General features: G+C 38.3%; 1 protein-coding gene across 5 annotated transcripts in view; it reads left to right on the top strand.

The window, feature by feature from the left end:
* The window catches only part of PTPRK (protein tyrosine phosphatase receptor type K), a 413945-nt gene that overhangs the window by 180555 nt on the left and 211164 nt on the right, over positions 1–22226 (top strand). For all 5 annotated transcript variants that reach the window (XM_082758357.1, XM_082758360.1, XM_082758356.1 and 2 more), the window contains exons 4-6: positions 6957–7038; positions 8849–8964; positions 21085–21259. In XM_082758357.1, the coding sequence (XP_082614483.1) occupies positions 6957–7038; positions 8849–8964; positions 21085–21259 (373 nt within the window). The remainder of the gene's footprint in view (positions 1–6956; positions 7039–8848; positions 8965–21084; positions 21260–22226) is intronic.

Raw genomic sequence — 22226 nt, 5'->3', positions numbered from 1 at the left:
AGAAGTAACAGGGCAATAGTTGACTTAGCAGAATTTAAGTCCCAAAGTTTTCACTCAACTGTTTGATTTACTCTGCTGGAAATTCTCCTGGGCCCTGTCAGCAGCAAAGGCTGCCTCACAGCATTACTTAAGCATTCAAATGGAAGTAATTATGTTTTCATGATTTCTAAATTAGTTCTGCAAAATGATCTATAACTTTCACAAGGGAAATGTTTTTTATTATGTCAACAAAATTTTTGTTATGTTAGGTAAAAATTTATTTAGCTGTCCCTTCTTTTTTTCAGCTAGCTATTTCATTAAGTACTTCTTTTGAAATGTGATAGAAACTTCATGATTATATTTTTTGTAAATGAAATATTTGCTTTATTTTTTTAAATGTCCTTAATGCTGCAAAAAAATTAGATAGAATTAGAACCTTGTCACTGAATTGGATTTGTTGATGTTTTTGTTTTCTGCATAATTGGTCTTCCTGTTGATGGTTTTTCATCTGCAGAAAGCTATTTTACTACAAAACAAACAATGCGTTGTTTAATCTTAACCAGTTCTATAGCATAAGTACTAACTTGTACTATAGTTGGGTCACTCTACTGTGCTTTTACAAAAATTATTTAATGAAGAAAAAATGTACATAGCAGAAAAACAGTCATTAAAATTTTCACACTAGATACATTTATGGAAGACTAAGTGTTTAAGTCTGGTGAGGTTAATAAGCTCCACTGCTCCTCTTGATTCTAAGTCATTTCTTCCGAAAAGATATGGGAGGGTGGTCAAAATGCATGCTATCAGAATTTGTGCATACTGGAACAGTGAGGAAAGAGCACAAAGTTTCAAGTCATTGTAGCCTGTACTTGATGATCACCAGTTCATTTTTTGTTGGTTGGTTTTGTACTGCTGTTACACAAGGTACCTTCTGTTTGCATATAGCTCTTTAATACAACTTTCCACCAAGCGTTGGAATTGATCTATTTACAAATATAATTTCAGATAATTAAACTACTAGAAGCCTTCCTATAGCTGAACAAAAGTGGTTGCAAATTGAATGCTCTGTAGAAATTGCAAGATCTAAATGTTCCTACTTCTTTTTTCCTTTTCTTATTTCGATCTCAAAATCCTATTCAGCTTGTTTTAATGATGCATTTTAAAACCTAGCAGGAAAAATTAGTCAATGAAACACTGGGTTTCTGTTGTAACTAAGATGTGACTAATACCGACTTTTGTCCAATTGATACATAGATGTTATTTCTGTATGTATGATCATCTGATAAGACTATCTTCAAAATTTGGAAAGTTTTCTTCAGTATCACAAGTAGGCAGAACTAGTGAAATGGAGAAGGGATGAGGAACATCTCAAACTATACAGAAATACCCTACTTGGAGGCAGTGGTTTCTGGTTTACATTGAGAAAACAGCTTTTACAAAATCTAGAGAGAATTATGTTCTAAGGTTAGGTATCAGATAAAGCAATAAATGGTATATTAAAATGCTGAATCTAGAGGTGTGAAAATGAGCTGTGAATGTTTTCTGGAATATAGGTATGTAACTCAAAAGCCAGAGAGCCATAGGTTACTGAGTTGTTGTGCAGAATAGTCCAAGAGGTAATGGGCTTTCTGGAGCATGGAAGATGCATTTTGTGCTCTCCTGGTGGATGGAGAAGGGCTGTGAATTCAGGGACACATACATCTAGAAGCATGACCCAGATAAATTGTGTATTAGATTTTTAATGTGCATCTTTCATTCATTCCAGTTTGTCCTGAAAAGTTTGATGTAAATCATGCATTTCAGAGAAATTTGGACCTTCCTTTCCTATTCCATATTGAATTTTATATACTTTGGTATATGGAGTTGGTCTCCTCTTTCCTGGCTACATATTGTACATAATTTGACAGATATGTTTTGGGAGTGTCTCAAATGAAATAATAATGAGAAAACCTAAATTAATCCTGCTAAGAGTTAAAAAATAAAATAAAATGTTGGTGAAGTCTGTTCCTTAAGATGTTTTGTGTATTCCTGCAGATGCAAGCTTAGTCTTCATAGTGATTATAAGATGCAATGTTAGGGCTGTGTAGGAATGTGAAGATTTGTGTAGTCGTTAAACTTCAGCAGCTAAATCCCTTTGGGCATCTCTGCTGCAATAATTACTATTTCTTGCATTGCATTCAAATACCATTGAGTATTTAAGTCTTTCAGAAACATTTGTTTGTGGAATAAAATTAGATGAAGAGTGATTGTCATCATCTGTGTTTTAGAGTTGGGCTGTGGAAATGAATTATGTGATATTTTGCAGTGCCTCGTGTGAGACAACTAGAATCTATTGGCTTTTTTGCGGTATGTTGCTCATCATACACGTAAGGTGACTTTAGCTTAATTTTCAACTTTGGATCCCTTTAAAGAGGTCAGCAAGTATTATAGTTAAGGGCGATCTTACTAGTAGAGGCTTCTAAAAGGCTTTTAACTAGGTTCCTGTACAAAAGCTTGTAGTGAAACTAAACTGCCATTCTATGAGAAGAAAGATATTTCCATAGATAGATAATTGTTTAAAAGACAAAAAAGAGAAGGTGCATAGAAATTGTTAATATGTCCAGAAGAATCCACTGGGCTTCTGCAGAGACTTGTGTCTTTCAACACCTTCATAAGAGACCAGAATATGGGTAGAGAACAGTGAGAAGACCAAGGCTTACATATGAAAGCTACTTTAGATTAAGAAGAGCAATGTCTAATTTTGAGGACCTGCAGAATGACCATCAGAATATCTGTGAGTAATTGGACAATAAAATGACAGGCACATTTTAATGTAGATAAAGAGATAGGAAATACTGCACACTGTGTAAAATTTTACAAATGGAACGATAGGCTCAGAACTTACCATTAGCACTCTGCAGTAAGATCCTGTGGTTCATAAAATACCAGCTCAAAACCCAATGATGGTTTAAAAAAAAAAGCAAATGAATTTTTAGAGATTGTAAAGGAAGAAGTTCGATATAAGTTAGATAACGCTATTATGCTGTTGTATAAACCACATGTATGTATAAATTCACTCATATCTTGATTACTGTGTGACAGCTCTGCTCTCATTTTCTTCAAACAGTGTAGTACAATTAGAAAGAGGTTCAAAGAAGGATGGCAATGATAATCAAGGAAAAAAGGAATGGCTTCTATACAAGATTGAATAACATGGAATTCCTCAAACTTTAAACAAAATGACCCTGGAACGTATAAAAGAGGTCTGCAAAGTTTTGAATAGTATAGCAGGATGTTTGGAATCAATTTGTCACTGATTTGGGTCACTAAAAGAAGTTAGGTACAAAACAGACAGGTACAAATTGTTCTTCATGCTACCAGTGGTAAACCCATGGATGTTCTCAAATTATACTGTGTACACTGAAAGCTTGCATGGTTTTAGGGGTAAAATGGACAGTTATAGACAAAAGGTGCATTGGGGATGGTGAAATACATAGGAGCATGCCCAGTTCAAGGAATGTTAACATTTCGTTTGTGCTTTTATGCATTTGTACCTGAATTCAGGCACTTCATAAACAAGAGCACTCAATTTTATTTGAAGAAGTAAGTAACTATTTGAGCACCACATAGGAACTGTGTAGAAAACTCAGGGATGAAATGTAATTCCCTTGAGCTGCATTTGAATTATCTGAGTTATTCAGCATTTCCTATTCTCATTCATTGCACTGATGCCTGTAACCAACAAAACAGGATAACTGTCTCCAGAAGTCTTATGTGTGCAAGCCTGACTCATCCCCAGGAAACGGTCTATCCTCTCCATTAGAGGTAACAACTGTGTCTCAAAAAATGCACTAAATAAGCATGTAATTAAATTGTAGTAAGTCAAAGGACATTTACAGTTTTGCAGGCAAGTAGGGCTTTCTGGCTGGAGTGATAGTCTGAATTATTTTTCAGCTACAATACAGGTGTTTAAACCATTCTTTCTAGGACTGTAAACCGAAAAGCAGTTCAGACCAACTGCAGGGTTCACTCCCAAAGCAGTGGTGTTTTGTTAGGATAAACTTTCTCTGGTGAAAGGAATAGTTGAACAGTCTGCTTTTTTCTTGAGTATTGTGTGTATATGTGAGGAAAAAATAATAAATCTCAGTTTCTGGTCTGACTTCTCAACATTTTAAATTGCTGTCTTCATCTATATAAACAATCTCTTGTTTCTGTTTCCTTTTTTAAAAGTGAACAGATGTTATCAAATTAAAGCCTGACAAGAATTTTGTAACTGAGCTACACCTTTTACTATATAGTATCTATAGCCATGGATGTTTCCTGGTTGTATTTATCTCAGAATCACAGAGTTGTAGGGGTTGGAAGGGATCTCATGAGATCATTGGGTCCAAACCTTGCCCTGCCAAATCAGATTCCCTATAGAAATTATGTTCCCTATTTATACCTCTTAGAAATGTAAATAAAAAAGAATGTAAAGCTGTACGTGTTAAGTCTTAACTCTTTAATATCTCTATCCTTCTTTCCTTTTAATCGCTTCATTTTTCCTTTGGTTACCTGATAAACATTAATTCCTTTAACAGTGTAGGTTTCTTGCCTTTCTCTCTTCCTTCTTTATTTTCCTTTTAATCTGTTTTTTTCTCCTCACCCTGTGTATCTCAGTGTCATCATCTCTTTCTTCCCTGTGAACTTTTCTTCTTTTGGTAAGGGATTAATTCAATGAATCTGGAAGATTTGGGGTGGGGTGGTAAATTCCCACCCATGTCCCAAGAAATGTAACTCTTTCCCCTCTGGTCCCCTGTTTAGGAAATTATCAACGTACAGAGAGGGGATACACATGAGGCCAAGCTTCATTGGGAGCTGAGTCAACATTATTTCAAATGAATGAATAACAGTCCAGTTCAGAGTTGGATGTAAATTTAGCCCACTGTATTTAACATAGATGCTCTAAGTTCTTAACAGAAATTTGAGAAACAAGTTTGTTCATGTATGTGATAAAACTGATTTGGGTTATAGAGAAATTGGTTAGTTGGAAGGTTTAAATATAATTTTCTTACTGATTTTTCTGATTGTCCTTGTACCATATTACCATTAAAAGAGAAAGAAAAAAAAAAAAAAAAGGAAAAAAAAAAAAAGAAAAGGCAATGGATCCAGGTGTAGCTGTTAGACAATGGAAGACATTCACGTTAATGCTTCTTAGTGGGGAGAAGTGTTAGCTCCCTGAAGAAGTCTGAGGAGTTGGTGGAGGCTGTTAAATAGTGTTCAGGTTGGAGAAGGCATAGGGCAAGGGAATGAAGTAGGACCCACAGTCACTGAATTCCTTTCCATTGAGCTTTTGTTGGCCATCACAGGAGGAGGAGGAGTCAGGTAATGAGTCTTTTTGCCACTAAAGTGGCAAAATTAAAAAAAAAAAAAAAAAAAGCAAAAGTAGAGGGAAGGGCAGCCAGAATATAAGCAAGAAGTTCATGAGAAGTTGGAATAGGGATTGTGCCTGAAGCTCTGAAAGTGTACGTGCACTGCAGACTTTCCCTTTCTGCAGTCTGTTAACAATCTGGGGGGGACCCTCTGAACCCATCGTAAACACACCAGTATCTACTTCTCTATACAAGTTTTTCTTCCTTATTCTCATGGGAGGCTGTGGAATTAGCTCTAAGTATAAGCAGGCTGACTGAGATCCCCGTGTCCTTTGGTGAGAAGAGACACTTCTCTTCTGCTCTTCGTGTCATGGTGGGATGTGAAGCTGAGGAAATAGACTGAAGGAAGCAAAAGCACACAGAGGTGTTACTGATGCAAGGTTCCCAGCCAAGCTGCGTAAATGCCAGGCAGCTTTTTGAGGACAATAATGATTATGAATGAAAGATCCAGAAGGCACTCCAAGGGTTGATGAAAGCTGCTTGCTCCCAGAACTGTCTTGAGGGTGAGAGTGCAGGGACCATTACTTCTTCTGGTGTGGTTTCCCCAGTAGGAAGCTCCAGGTGAGGTCCTCGATAGTGTTTGGCCCCTCAGCTGCAGGGTACCTTGGGCTGTCAGCCTCTCGCTTTCCTGTTCTCTTGCATTGTCCCCAGAAACAAAAGGTGTAACCTACAGAAGAGCTGATGTATAGAGCAGCTGACTTGCTCTGAGCCTGTCTTGCAAAGACCCCAAAAGATACTTATTTTGGGCAAGTGCTGCTGCAAATTTCTATCATATCACTTGAATCAATCTTGCTGTGCTTTCCTCTTTCATATCTTCCTTTTAGTTTAGGTGTTCATGCTTCATACTTTTTTTTTTTTTTTCTTTCCTTTTCACCGTACTCAACTTTTCTGTCATTTCGACAATTTATTTTGGGCAGTTTGATGTTACTTCATTAAATTTGTAGCAGAAGAGGGCGCTGTACTCTGGAGCAGTCCAAGAACAGTTTGGAGTGGGTCTAGAAGCAGAATGTGAATACAGCGTCTTCTTTTGCAATTTCCTTATTGCCTTGCAAGAATAAAGAATGAAGTTGATGGCTGCTGCAGAGATCTCCTGCTACAGCTGTTCTTTTCATTGCCACTGGGGAGTGCTGCACTGTTTCTGTGCTGTGGCATCCTTTCCAACTATGCTGCAGAAAGTTACAGAGGAGTGTGGACTACCCTGTGACCCCCAACAAGAATACAAAGTTTGTTAAAATTCATTATCCTTTGTGTTCTGTGATGTTCAACCTGTCTGAAAGTAGCAGCGTTTTTTTTTTTTTCTTTCAGAATTGACTCATGTTTATACATTTAATAGAGTGAAAACAGTATGTTGTTAATTGAGGTAATAAACATGCTTTTCTGTTGTGCCAGGAGCACCAAATCCAAAGTCATGTATACAAACAGTATGGAACTGTAATACATTAAGTAATAAATATTCCATTCAGTCGTCAAACCTTGTAGGAACTTCAACTAAATGAAAAAGGCAATGTGTCTTATATCTACACGCTTGCCACCGTGGGAATTCTGTAGAAATGAGTGTTGTAAACATTTTTTCTTTCATTTTGACAGGTAATATTTGAAGCTGAAGTCTCAGATGGGAGAAATGGCTACATTGCCATTGATGACATCCAGGTTCTGAGTTACCCTTGTGGTAAGTAATGATTAAGAGCTGCATTTTACTCCGTCTTTTCAGGACATATTTGATATTGCTGTGGACTGCTGAGTTTTCATCACTTGATCACAGATGTTCTTTGTTCTTTCGATAGCATTTCTGTTGTAGCTTCCAGGGTAAAATGTAGTGCAATAGCAGTTTACCTGGGTAAAATCTCTGTGTACCAGAAGTATTGCAAAAATATAGAAGCAGAAATTCTTTAGTGTCCTTTAATGATAACCATAGCTGGTGTGCATGATAAAATCGGGTTTTAATGTTAATATAATGTTATATTCACTGATTACAGAAAACAGAGTTGGCAGATGCATGTGGGTTTACCAGATTTCACGTCCTTTCTTACTTGGGGGTATTTTTTTCTTTTTTTTTTTTTTTTTTTTTTTCCAGCTATCAAACTGTAGAAGGAAGTTGTTTTTTTGTGGGTTGTTTTTTTTTTTTTTTTTTTGGTTTATTTTGTGGACAGACTCCATGTTCACCTTTTCCTGTTTAATCACAGACAAAATTACACACATGCAAACCCAAGTTATGTTAATTCAAATGTTGCACACACAAAAGTTCTGAGGAAGAAATTATTACTGACACTTGCTATGACATTTGTGTGTGTGTGTGTTGCTGTTCATTTCGTTCTTTTCCACTCTTCCGATCTTCCCTAGAAATCTTCTTTCTCAAATGTAATTTCATTTTAGTGTGCCTCATGGCTGATAATTTAATTGCTTTCTGAAAGATAACACCACAACAAACTTCCTTCTCTAGATTTGTGAGAAGATGGTAAACGATAAAGCTTCAGTGGCAACCTCGCACCTTCTTTTCTTCTACCCCAAATCTGTTAAGACCACAGCTCTCATGGGCTACCAAGTTTAAAGGGGTATTTGGGTTACTTCTTTATATTTTAGCCACCCCAACTATCTGATATGATAGTTGATCAGATTCAGCAAAACTCTCCTTGTCTTCAGTATCTGGCTTGTTTTTTTCCCCCTCATTTTCCTTATTACTAGATAAGGTACTTGGGCATGGTCAGGACAGCAGATTATCAGCATGACACAGTATTCAGATAAGCTTTTCTGTGCTGATCTTTCAACCTTTTTCCTTCCACTTTTTTGTTTTTGTTTTTTTTTTGTTTATTTTACTCTAAGCACAAAGAAATAACAGCTCAGCCACTGTTTTAGTTGGTGGCCCTTGAGAAAGGAATGGGTGAAAGCTGTGTAATATACCCATTCCTCAAATGTGTCTGTCAGCTTCGTATGTCTAATAAATCCTTCAGGTGGTCGTGCCACAGAGCTTTCCTAGGAGTTTTGCCAGTGTGGGAAATAAATTTATCAGCTACTGAAATATTATGTTCAACAGCAGAAACTGATTTCATTTAGTAAAAGAATGGAGCTCAGTTACATTGCAAATAATCTGAGCAATATCTATGTTTTTACTTGAGCAATATCCTTCTAATTGGCTTTTTCTCAGTATGACGGATTTTATACAATTGAAATTCTTTGGGATAATTTTTGTAATGTGCTACTGACATTCTGGCATTTGATCTCCTTTTCTTTGCTTTGATTTTTAAAAGATTATATTATAACTCATGCATAAAATAAAGTAGTAGGATCACCAGAGGAGAAGGGAAAGGACTAAAAGCACTCTTTCTTCTTGAACGGAGATGAAACAAATCATTTTCTTTCCTCTGTTGCTGTTTTTCAGCCAAAGGTTGTTACAATATGCGTCTTTGGGGAGACAATAATGTTGCTGGTACCTTTTTTTAGCAATAAGTGCTATTTGTAACTTGTGTTTTCCACCTCTGCAGATAAATCTCCACATTTCTTGAGGCTGGGGGATGTAGAGGTCAATGCAGGACAGAATGCTACATTTCAATGCATTGCTACGGGGAGAGATGCAGTGAATAATAAGTTATGGCTCCAGGTAAGGCCAACTCATCCAAGTCTATTTGGCTAGAGGACAAAATGCTTTCTGGAGGGGAAGTGTTTAAATTCATTTTTTCTTCTGCATGCAAAACAGTTTAAATAAATTTTATGTTGGAGAAAGTTGTAATGGAGAAACTTGTAATCAGTTCTGTAATGTTTAACAGCCTTGAATTAAAAATTAGGACAATTTTTATGGCCAATAGAGGAAGGTTGTTCTTTAAGGCATTTTGGTCCTGCTGCTTGTAAATAAGTTCCTCTGTTTGTATCAAAATTTTTTACCGTTAACTGCATATAATTGGTATTTGGTGTCAAGTAAAACATACATGTAACACAGTTGTCATACATTTCTGTACATTTTCAGAACTTTAAAGTACATAGTTTTTTGCAAAATTTCTTTGAAATGGACTATAATCAGTTAGAATTCCTTTAATATTTTTTTTTTCAAATATACTTCTGAAATTAACTATAATCAGTTCCTTCAGTGTGTTTTTTTTTTTCTGTTATTAGAGAGTTGGGCTGGCAAACCTTCAGTAACAGTTGCATATAGACATGTGATAAGCTTCAAATGTAAAATAAAAATAAAAATAAAAATAAAAAATTAATAGGAGCATTTGATTAGGAAAATCTAACAAGCAAAATGTATTGCCAGACATATGTCTGCAACATTTAAAAAGGGGGCAAGCATCAAACAGCAGCTGCACTGCATTTATCAAAAAGGTATCTTATCAGTAGGAAGGATTTGTACTCCATGTCTATGAGTAGTACACTGAGCATGTATAAAACACATTCATTGAGGAAGAGGAGTTTGATTTCAGAGACTTGCCAAAGAGAGCATGTAAAGGACACAAACTGAAATTAAGCTGGCATGCTATACCACAGACAGAACCATAACAAGAAGTGCATACAGGAAAAAATGTAAAGCACCACCTTCAGTAGATAATTGGTCAGAAAGGGCTGACAGCCAGCCAGCTGGAAATCTTCCCTATCACTCGGTCCTGTGAGTCAGATAACTCTGACAGATTATCCGTGCTTACTTTCAGGCCCTTGAGAAGCCCAGTTAACAGACAGACAACTCAGAAAACATATGTTTTGTCCCTTCATGTACTTTGTGGGTGTTTTTTTTGTGTGTGGATCACGGATATGGTGCTTCCTGATGGTACAGATGTCTTTGACGTTGGAATAACTACACTTGTGCTTATGAAGTGCTTTGATATTCTTAAAGATACCTTGCTACTAAAATCATATGCTGAGACTTGCATTCCCCTTCTTATTTTCTCTTAAATAATGCAATATTTTCACCAATTTAAAGGTGAACTGTAATTTTTTTTTTCCTTCCCTCATTGTTCCAACCCTCCATCCTACTTTCCAGGTGTAAACACAAACCTTCCACTTTCCCACCTCTGAACACAGCAAGTTCCTGCTGTTTTGCTCAACTAATAGTAAATTGACTCCTTTTCCTTAAAACATAGGGTGGATGTATATGAGGCCTCATGAGACTCTGAAGTGTGTGACTTGGAAGAGGTTCACTTTAGCCTTTGACCAAACCAGAGATTCATAAAGCCTGGATACCTGGGAAGGAAGAGCCAGAAGATCAAATCAAATGCCTAAGTAATTGTTTTTGAGAGCCCTGAGCTGAAACATTCTAGGAATGTATTTTTCTCATAACAGCAAAGGCCAATGAGGAAAAAAGAAAAAATAAAGACCAATGAAAAAAAAAAAAAAAAAGACACTTTCCAAGTACACCGTGTTAGAGAAAATAGCTTTTGGTCATGTCCCTGTTGAAAGAGAAAAGATATTTCCTTGGGGGCAGGGAGCAGGAGGAGGGAAGAGAGAAGAAAAAGTAGCATGCAAGTTGCTATTAACACAGTCTTTCATAAGTAAAGATCCAAGGTCCAGTCTGGGACACTAGGACTTTCTATATCTGAAATGATCTGTATCTAAATGATCTAATGATCTGTTTGCTTGCATTGAAGCAATAGAGTTGTGCAGGTACAGATTTCATTACAGAATCTACCACTGCTCTCTGGCTTTCCCAGCCCTCTACACAGAGGGCCTGAGGTAAATTCAGCAGCAGGGGGAAGCAGCCACCCTGCTTTGTTTTCAGAGTTGTGCTGTCTCTGGGTGCAGTCCCCTAGCTGCTTCAGCTATAATCTCATATAAACTCATAATATGAGTTGCAGCAATCTCAGCTTCTCCCTCCCTATCCCTTGTGTGATCTAACACTGGAGCTTTTGCACCTTTCTTGTAGGTCAGTTCAGGAGACTGATCTGGCTGAAAAGGATTTTTGTTGTTTTTGCTATTAGGGACGGGGGGATTATTTTATTTATTTTATTATTATTATTTTTTTTTTAGGGCAGTGTGTGTGTGTTTTGTGTTGTTTGCTTTTAGCTTGATTCACATCTGAATTGCCTAGCTATATAAAAAGTGCCAGCAGATGGAAAAAGATGGGGATATTTGGTCAGAAGCAGGGAAGAGTAAAGTGTTGTAACAACCAGAGCTGAAGTTAAGAGTGGATCTCAGTGGGGTGTCACATTGTAGTGACCTGACTATAATTTTCCAGTTAGTGGAGATAAAACCCTGATAATACACAGATGATCTGTGTGCGTGTGCATTTCCACTGTTTTTTTTGTTTCTGTGTGTATATATAAATTAAGTGCACGTAACTTTGTGTGGCTGAAAATAGATGAAAATAGGCACAGCATTTCAATACACTGTTTTTGAGTGTTTATTCCTGTAACAAGTCTTCATCAACTCCATTTTCTACAAATGCACCTCTGTAAAAAATTCAGACAAAAATGAATTAACATTGAATTGAACTTCTCCTGACATTCATTAATGTAGATTTTGCTTGTTTATTTGTTTTTAGATTGTAGCTTGTCTCCTGTCCCCTTCCATACTCCTTCACCTCCCAGCCCTGCATTTTGCAGCCCCACTGGACCAAGGTCTGGGACAGTCAGAGCTCTGGCATTGAAAGATAAGCAGTAAAGATAACAGAAGTCGTTAAAAGTTGCAGCTGCATAAATATAAAACAAATATTTACACAGATAAAGAGATTTAACTGGTTGAACAAGATGATCTGAAACATACCTTTTGTGACTGCATATTAGGTGTGGGAGCAGGATAGCAATGCAGCACTTTTTCTTTTTCTTTTTTTTCCCCACTTTTTCAACATGATATAGTATCCATTCTATTACGGTTGCAAGCTGAAGTATTTTCCTCATGGCCTACAATTATTGGCAAATTCTGAAAGAATTTCAAATCCTTAGGTTTTGTTTAAAGTGAACATTGATTTTCTTTTTGAAATGCATTCATTCAGTCTTGGTGTGTATTATCTTTTCACCTACCATCACCACCTGAATGTAGTGCTGCAGGCTTCTTTCCCAATATTTTTTTCCTCTTAAAATTTCCCCACACTATGTGTATGTCACACACTAACAACTTTAGGTTGGTGCTGCTGTATGCACTGAGGCCTTTGGGTTGTGTGATGTCTCCCCACACCCGCGATGGTAACCTGGCATTTCTACCTGCTATGCTGGAGAACAATCTAAATATTAAAATGCAGAGATTGGGCTGGGGAGGCTTCTTGCCCATTTTATTTCTCTAGTGTGTGAAGAAAGCTTCCATGGTTTTAAGCTTCATTTCTCTACTGAGACAGTGCAGAAACAGGATTGCCTGAATAGAATAAATGGCATTTTGGTACACAAAGACTCCAGAAAGCAGTGTACATATTGTCCAGCATTTGTTCTGTGGATCTGATTGGGATATCAGAGCAATAGGGTTTTTTGCATAATCAGGCTGTGTTTAACTGCTTCCTGCGTTGGGAACAATTGTGGCTCCCATAAGCCCAATGTGATTTTCAGTGTCTTATCGATGTCCAGTTTAACTGGACACTCGCACAGCGCAGAGAATAGAGCTTTTTGCTTGAACATCTGTTAAACCATATGTCTTGGCACCTGGTTCAGATGGCGATAACTGCGGCACTAATGAGTCCATCCATCATTGCTGAGCTCTGCATTAACACAGCATTGGATTAGGGAAAGCGGCTTGTTCTGGCTTTGCAGCCGGATGTATTTTGCCATGGTCTTCGGCGAAGCCATTTGCTCTGGTAAATCTGAAATTCAAAGGGGGTAGCACACGTATTTAAATGTTTAATACGTGCCTGGTAATCCACTGCAGCTTGTCATGGAGCTGTGGCGAGTGGGCCAATCTGTCAGCAGTGGCTGTGGGCACTGGCTATCGGCCGCCCCACTTGGGCTGCCAGGGCTGGCAAGTCAGCCAGCGCCGCTTCTGCCTGCGGAGAGGCTCATCAGCATTAATGTGGTCTGATCCAGCCCTTCTCTCCGCCAGAGGAAAATGTCGTTCCTTGCGGAGTAACAGATAATTAAAGCAATTGCCTGAAAGTAATAATTGAAAAAGTGAAATTAGAAAGCATTATGGAAAATAAAATGCAAATTGCTGTAACAACAATGGAGTCGGGCTGACCTCCCAGCAATGCCAACTGTTACCGGATGATGAAAGACCGTCTGCATGGCTCGTTTGTTCATGCCCAAACAACAGTCCCTAACAAGCTCCTGTTCTTGAGGAAGCTGCCATGGCCCCTAATACCATGTTTAACGGTGTATTGGGTTGAGGTGTTGGTTGCCACAGCGCATGATTTGATGTGCATCATTCATCTGCTTTTCAGTGGTTAGGTACTAGCCCTCTAGATACTGCATGTATGTAGTCTTTAAAGAGGATTCGGGCTGAGCACCTGCAGATGGTGTCCTCTAATGATGCATTTGGGCTGATTGTTGTGTAGGAGCAATTCAGCATTGCAGGATTTTGAACTGGAGAGTGTATATGCAACCTGTGCCTCTAGCAGAGGGCCGAGGGCGCACATCATTGACTGTTTTGTTCTATGAAAGGATGGTATTTCCCTCCTAGGAAGGAAGTTGTGCCGCATAATTCCTTTCTCCTCACTGTATCCAGAAGTGGAAGGAATGGATTGTTATCCAGCACTGGGCTTTTGAGAATGGTCCTTAGGCCTTTAACATAAACTCCTTAGCCGCTGTTGAGTGTTTGGAGGCTTGCATACTCTTGCTCTCGAAGAAAAAAAAAAAAAATAGAAAAAAAAAAAAAGATTATATATAATAGGAAGATCCCATCCAATTTAACTTTGTATCATGTAAGTTAGTGTGTTTTCACTTGGAAATTTTCATAGGCAACTTTACATATTGAGATACTTTGCTTTTTGACAGTTAGTTAACAGGTTGTGATACTGTTTCGTTAGGCTGATAAAACATTTGCTGTTGAAATGCACCTTCCCGTTCCCTGTTTTCATGACATTTGAAGAATGTTTTTTGTTGATTCTCACAGATTTTACAACCCCTGAAAGTTACGGGGAGCTGAGTAAGTTCTGAGTGTTTAAGAAGCTTTGCTGTTTTGCTTTTTGCTTTCAGAGAGTCAAAGGGAAGTTGAAAAAAAAAGTGTTTCCAGATGCCTCCTTAACACCCAAAGGGTTTCAGTCATGAAACTGCAATGGAGACTTTTAATCTCATTTTTGTTCTTAGCTGTCGTTTGATGCTTTGTGCTGTTGAATTGAACTTAGTGAGTCAGGCCTGCTTGCCCTGCAGAGGAGTTGAAGCATCCTGCAGAGGCTGCAGGAGGAATGGTGGCCCTCTGAGGAGCTGCTGAGAGGCAGCCACAGCCTCTGGGCTGGCTTTGAATCATCAGTGTTGTCTACCTAAAACACATGCTAACTTGTGACAGGTTATTGATACTGAATTTGTTTTTCGCAGTAAAATGCCACTTAAGTCTTACCTGTATCTTGATTACTAACAGCGGACATATAACATACAAGTTTATTTTCTCTTGCACATCAGGTTTGTACAGAAACTTCACTTCCCTCATTTTTCTCATTGTTGTTGCTTTTACTTATAGAAAGGTTATTTTGAAAGAAAGCAATGGAATAGGGAAGCATAGAGGACAGGGCTCATCTTTTTAATGGGGCTTGTCTATTTTATATGCATGTTTGCCTCGGTGTATTTATGTTCTCTGATAGACATTTGGGCTTTCCAAACATTTTCCAAAGAAGTACGAAAAGCTGCCTTGAAGTGGTATATCAAGGTGCTTTTGAATGGCTTGACTGGTAGTTTGCTTTGGATTGCAGTTGCTGACTCTGACATGGTTATAAACAGTATTCACAAGTGAAAAATACAGTATTCATATTTCCATATTTGATACTTTCCTCCTAACTTGTTTGTTTCACAAAGGTATTCTTATCTGTCTCTTCACTCTGTATCCACCTTTGATGCTACCTGTGTCAACCCTGAATGAACTGTTCTCCCTCTCTCCCCTCTCAATTTATTAGCCTCTTGAATAAATATGGCAGTTTTCCCTAGATCCCTGGTCATCTTAGCTTTCAACAACACCAAATCCTGTAATCCTTCTGGTTTTAATTTAATTCTGCCCCAGTTAACTAATTCCTCCAGCCTGCATAGCTACAAGTCACGTAGTTTACACTGCAGCCTTTGGGGCTGCCATCCCTGTAGATCCTCCCTAGGGATGCCACTGCTCTCGTCAAGGCTGGAGCACTGGGTGCTTGGGAGCTGTGTTGCTGCATCCTCTCATGGTCAGGCTGGAGGGCATTTCTTGGAGGGAGTTTGTTGACAGTAAATTCTTTTTGTGTCCTGTGATCCTTGTCTTTTAATGCATGCAATCGGGCTGTCTCCTCAGAGGTGCAATGTGTGATAGGTAGCTTTATACCCCAAGCCATAGTTTGCTCAAATAGCTATGAGATTTAATGAATTACAGAGGGATAAAATCAGATGGTATACTTAGGTTCCATTGGAGAAGGGTAAAATCAACTGCTGAGAAGTGTTTGAGGAACTGTCTTGTGCGATTTTGGCCTTGGTAATGTGTTTGTTGTTTTTGTTTTTTTATTTTCCTGTTGCAAATTCATTCTTTCGTCATCTTCTAACTAATAAGATTTTTTTAGACCTGAAGCGTGAATGCAGTAGGTCAGCATGCTCTGCTAAAGGTGATATAAGGATTTAATCATTGTGTCTAGAATTTATGCTTTTGTGAAATATTTAATCAAGAAATATAGTTTTCTGAAAACTTATTTTTAATCTAGATTTTTGTGATGTGTTGGATTCAAAATAAGAGGCTTTAAAATGTCCAGAGAAAGCAAGTGTATTTTTAATTTGTATTAGGATAGCCAGGGACACTGTATTATGGATTTGCTATTCTGCCTCTGGTAGATTTTATTATAATAAAATAAGCTAGGATTGCCACCTCTGAAGGTACCAGATGGCTCTCAATTAGATTATTTCATGAGAACCATTGCTTTCTTCAATAGGAGGTTCAGCGCAGCCTGGAAAAAACTGAGCTTACCTCTAAGTGGATAAGTCTGAGTAACAGAAGTGCATGTTAACTGAAACATTTAAAATAATCTTGTACTCTTCTGTGCTGCAGTACAGTGTGCGTGATAGAATTTGGCTGTGCACATTACTCAAAATTTGTAGTATATTTATGAGGGAAAAGCTTTTTAAGTAAATAAATAAATAAATAAAAGTCTTAGTCTGTTTTGCCGTGTATTTGAGGAGAACAGCAAGTTAAAGCAGGTTATGTTCCTTCCTTCCTTCCTTCCTTCATTCATTCATTCATTCACTCATTCATTCAACCATTTTCTCTCTTGCAAGAAGATGAAATTTTTGCCTTTATGCTATGAGTAAAAGCAAAAAAACTTGGAGCATGTCATTTACAAATTCTCTTTGTAAATCAGACATCAGAGTGCAATTCCCCAGGTTCAGGAAGAATTCTTCTCTCTGGTGAAGATTTGATTTCACATTTGTGGACACAGTTGGTTAAACTCTGATCTTGCACCCTGCACAGATCCTGCCCACTCTCTGCAGCTATGCAGTGAATTAGAACACGAACCCATCCACTTGATAATGGTGATAGGGCTAAAGGAGTGTGTTTTTCAGGAAGGATTTTTTCCCGGATCTTTTCAGATTTTCATTTTTCTATATGAAGATAGAAGTGCAGACAGGGAGAGGGCAAGTGAGAGTTCTGCAGTGGGTGCTGCTGCCAGAGCAATGCGTGTCACTGCAGCTGAGGTGTTGACATCTTCTGATCTCTGGAGGCATACTAGGGTCCAGCTGAGAGCCTGAGAAGGCAAACAGAGCTGACTGTGATTGTTAACAGTGGAGCAGACTTATTTTAAGGTGTTTACACTACGAAAGGGACAGAGATTTGTAAGGTTGAGCTGTTCTGCCTGATAAAAATCACGGTTAGGAGGGGAAAAAAAAAAAAAAATCAGGCGAATTCAGAGGGAACATCAGCATGGAAACATGTATATTAATATGCTACCAATTAAAAAAGATGTTAGAGTTGGGATGTTTCTGGTCCTATTCCTGTTCTGGAAGACCCACTAAAATTTAATGTCATGTTAATTAAATACTTCTTTTCTTTCATGAGGTGAAAGGCGCTCTCATTTTGTTGCCTGAAAATAAATAAATAAATAAAAGATAAATAATTTTAATAAAATCATTCTGCTATCAAGTTAAAAATAACCTTGAAGTTATAGTCTTATTCAAAATCAAATATTTAAATAGTTGAAATTCCAGAATTAAGGAGGCTTTTTCACATGCTTATATCTCTTTTAATTGAGTGTTTATAGACTGCAGTTCTTGGTGAGGCCCACAATTATTTTCAGCAAAGGAGAAGAGCTGCCTGGTGGTGACCTCTCCTAAATGAGCAATTCAGGGTTATCAAATCAGACAGCAAGGGGCTGGAGGAACCAAGGATCGCACAGGGTACAGCCATTACCTATTAGTATAACTCCGCATTAATTTTAAATTGAATTTTTAAAACCTAATTGAGCAGCATTTTCAAGCTCTGTGCAGTGTGAGCAGGACATAAATTGAAACAGTATGTACCAGGAGCCCTCTAATAAGCGGAGAATGCTGCTGCCTTTCTTTCCTCTCCTTTAAAATCAGTAGTACTGCACTGACATTAAAAAGAAGAATTTAATTAAGAGATCGTGGCAGTGCATCTGAACTCTGACTGGTTAATGGCTCACCAATGTAAGGGACACACAGAAATAAATGAAGGGTATTTATTTTCTTTAAGATTTGTTTTTAAGTGAGAAGTCTACTGTTTGAACTTTTCATGATTTTAATGACTGAAAAATATTTTAATGGGTAAGCTGTACATGAAAACACACTTTGAAGATGTAATTGTGCAGCCAGATTCCCAAGAAACAAATACTAATACGGAGAAGTTTGAGCAAATATCCTAAGTCTTGTAAGATAAAGTAGTCGGAAATTGCCAGTGCAAACAGAAAAGGAAATCCTAGGTTTTGTTGTTGGAGCGGAACTTTAAAGCTTGTTAAATTTAATTTTGATTAACTGCTCTAAAAGTGCATATTTTTAATTTTAAATAGGAGCCCAGATCACTTGTTTCTCTAGCACAAAGTGTGCAGGCCAGCTTAAGTAAGCAGGTTTGGAGCTGTGGAGGGTGAATAATTGTGCACAGTGAGCTTTGTGACCGGCTGCTCTGCAGCAGGCTGAGAGCTTGGCATTGAAATTTAAAGCACCAGATTTCTTGCGGGGAGTACTTAATTTTAGAAAACTGTCCCTGATGTTTATTTTTTTCCTTTACATGAGGACAAGAATTATTACATTACATGGGCTACTGTCAGGTCTACTATCATATCGTATTTAACAATATGCTTTCTGTTTGTTACGTTCTGCTTGGTCATTTTAATAATAGCGTGGCAAAGCTGTGCTCACCAGGGCAGCCTGGCTTTCCCTTGCTGGCTGCCTCTGTGGTGGGCGAGGGGAGCATGTGCTGGGGGGGGCACAGCCAAGCAGGGGAGGAAAAAAATGCCATCGAGTTTGTTTATTTTAGTTACCTCAAGGCACCCGATCCAAGTTTCGTATTAAGTTATCATTCCAGAGAGTTCGAGTCATAGTTTGTTTAAGCCTCTGATCGAAACTGAGAGAGAAAAGGCAGCTAGAAAATCTTGCTTTCCGATGTAGCTTTTACTTCTGGGAGAAGCCAGCTGGGTGGAGGGGGAGGCGCGTCTCCCGTGAATTGAATTTGCTGTAGCTTAAGCAGCACTGAAGTAAAAGCCTTTAACAACACCCCTCGTTTGCCTGATATTGAGATTTAACAAATTCATTGATTCTGGAAGTTGAGTAAGGCCTTGCATTCACAGGAGTCCTTTGCGAGTGTCGGCAAACTTCCTTAATTCCTCTCAGTAGGAGGCAGGTGCTCACAGAGCTGGTGCTGCCGCAGGGTGGGTCCTTCACTGCTTGTGCCTTGTGAGCACCCCTCATATAGCATCCACGCAATAAGAGGGTGTGGAAGGTTGCAGGACGGGGATTTTGCTTAAGGCATGAGCTTTGCAAGCACCCTTTTGAAGCATCGTGTTCTCTGTGTCCTTGTGGAGATCGGCGTGTACATTTTGCTGGACGTGGTCCTGCCCTGCCAGCTCAGCACAGCCTGGGCCCAGCCTCCTATCTGGCCTAACAGCGTGGAGGGTGGTGGGGAAGCTGGGGGTGGCTTTCTCCCTATGCACTGAGGAAGAGTCACAGCAATAAACCTGCTGCTAACAAAGGTGACGGCATGGTCTTCCCAGCAAAAAGTCTGTGACCGGAAGGTTTGTGTAAATGAATATTTTCACACAAGGCCTGCAGTGAAGCAAAGGAAGCATCCTTTATGACTGCTGCAACAAAGGTTGCAGAGCTGAACATTCATCTTTTTAAAACATATTGCTAGTTGAAACTAATACTTGTTAGCCAATTTTAAGCAGTGCTCAACCCCTGGCTAATCTCCAGCAAAACCATAGAGAGTGACTAACCATGCTACGATCACAAGTGGTAGATGTGAAATGAAGTGTTTTAATGTTATGAAGAACTCCTGACTGTGACAGAGGCCAGTTAATATACATGTGCAGCATTAACTCGATTCGTCTTTCTCCCCTTTGTATTTTGCCACGGGCTTTCAGGTTATTAAACTCTGTGGCTCAGAAGCCCTGCTTCTTGTGATAGACAGAAAGCTTCGAGTTTAAGACCTCAATAAAGATTCTCATTCCAGGGGTTGATTAGAGCTTAAAAATGTCCACAGATGTCATGTTTTGCTGCATATGCAGCTACAAAGGAAATTATGATGTCTTTCTGGTGACCAAGCAAAGCTGTGTGTTCAGAAACTGTGCCCTGGTATGGGAACACATGCAGTTGATCCATGGAAGAGAGAAGGGACATTACTTATACACTTGGTGCATGTTTCTGTTCCTTTTTTTTTTTCAAGTGGTAACCTTTAGTGTAGAGTCTGTTTTTCAATTAAAATAAGAATTGAGTATTTCCTACAAATGCAGGTGAGAACAAAGACCCCAAGAACAAAAACTTTTTCTACATTACCGACCTGTCTGCCTTCCCCACAGCTCCAGGCAGATTAATTTTTGTGATTAATATATTTTTTCAGAGCTTTTAATTTAGATATACATTTTTCCTCCTGTAAGAGATTCCTTCCCTCCCCTTTTTATTTCAACTAGTTTTAGGTAAGTAGGTGGTGTGTAGTGTAACAAAGTTATAATTTTAGAATGTATTGGATTTGGACAGATAAAAGGTAGCATTAAAAAGAAAATGTTGACTGGTTGATTAAAAAGAGCTGTTGAAAACCTGTGAAATCCCTCAATGCCACGTTTGTTGAAATTATTATTATTATTACAATATATCCAGTGTATCTATTACAATTTTATTTGAAGTTGAATGAATTTTCTTGGGAATGCAGCTGCTGTTCCTGGGCTCTCCTATGATAGTTCCAGCTGTGAAGCAATGGCAGTTGAGTATGGCATAGTTAGTCTTTTGTGTCAGTACAAAAGCCTGGCAGCACTTTTTATCCCTAGACTTGGTTCTGAAATACTTTTGAGTACTGCTTGTCTCTTGGTGGGACCTATGCGCTGAGCTCTTCTACCATAGAAAATGCAGCATGGGATGAATGCATTTGTGTAGTGGTGTGGTTTTTTTTTTGTTTTTTTTTTTTTTAATGTACTATTTGTATGATGACCATGATAAATGTTTTTTATAGTCTTACAAGATATCTCTGCCTTGGTTTCTCTTTTTTTCAGAGAAGAAATGGGGAAGATATTCCAGTTGCTCTGACTAAAAATATCAATCACAGAAGATTCGCTGCTACCTTTAAGTTGCAAGAGGTGACAAAAACCGACCAGGATTTATACCGCTGTGTAACTCAATCAGAGAGAGGTTCTGGAGTGTCAAATTTTGCTCAACTTATTGTTCGAGGTAAAGTTTTGATCATTTTATCCATTTAAATGCTGTTAATAACAGTGCTTTCCACTTATACATTTTCTTTAGCCTACAGATACCTTGATCTGACGTGATTATGCAAATGTAGCCCACTAAGGCTTCCAAAATGGTCAAAAAACAAATCTGGTTTGCAAAGCATCTTACAATTATTTTCCATAGAATGTGTCTGTGTAAAATACCTGAACTTGCAATGTGTATAACGTGCTCTTTCTGTAGATGTACTTGTTGAACATAAGGTGAAAATTGCCTATTGTTTCATAAATATTTTACAGAGATGGGAGAGCCCACTGTAGGTAGCTAACGTTTTCTTTTAAAATCTGTTTCAAAATAATATATTGTTCTGTTACCTGGGAGACAGGTATCTAAAAAGAGTTTTAAACTTTCACCTGCCCAAGGACTAAAAGCATTACAGAGATGTTCTAGGGATTTCCAAGCTGTTAAGTAGGAGGAAAAAAAAAGAAACACTTGCTTTTTCCATTTGAAATACTTGCTTTTTTGTTTTGGTTCGTTCAGAAGGCTGCTGGATCGCAACCATAATTAAGTGGGACAATGTCAGGTTGATGTCATATTTATTCATTCTGTTTTTGTTCTGGAAGCATGTCATCTGACCGGTGAAAGATATGGTCAAAAATAGGAATTCAGTTTTTTATTCTAAAATTTGCTTGCTATTTGGCCTGGGATAAGCCATTAAGACTTTCCTTGACTAATTGTATCACCTGTAAAATTGCCCATTTCACTTAACTCTTATGTTTATGGTGAAGCTTAATGTTTTGAAATGTGGAAGATGTTATATGGGTATACAAATTCTCTTTGTGATGCTACTGCCTAGTATGGGGGCTGTTTTGGCTAGGTTGGTATGGGGCTGGGCTCATGAAGGGCTCTCACGTGACTCCTTGGTTTAGCCATGGGTGGTTTGGTCAGTAGTCATCTGGGATCAGCCATA

The sequence above is a fragment of the Aythya marila genome (genome assembly GCF_965140915.1).
Source record: "Aythya marila genome assembly, chromosome: 3".
Taxonomy (NCBI): domain Eukaryota; kingdom Metazoa; phylum Chordata; class Aves; order Anseriformes; family Anatidae; genus Aythya; species Aythya marila.
Note: the sequence above shows the minus strand (reverse complement) of the source record. Positions and strands in the feature narration are given on the sequence as shown.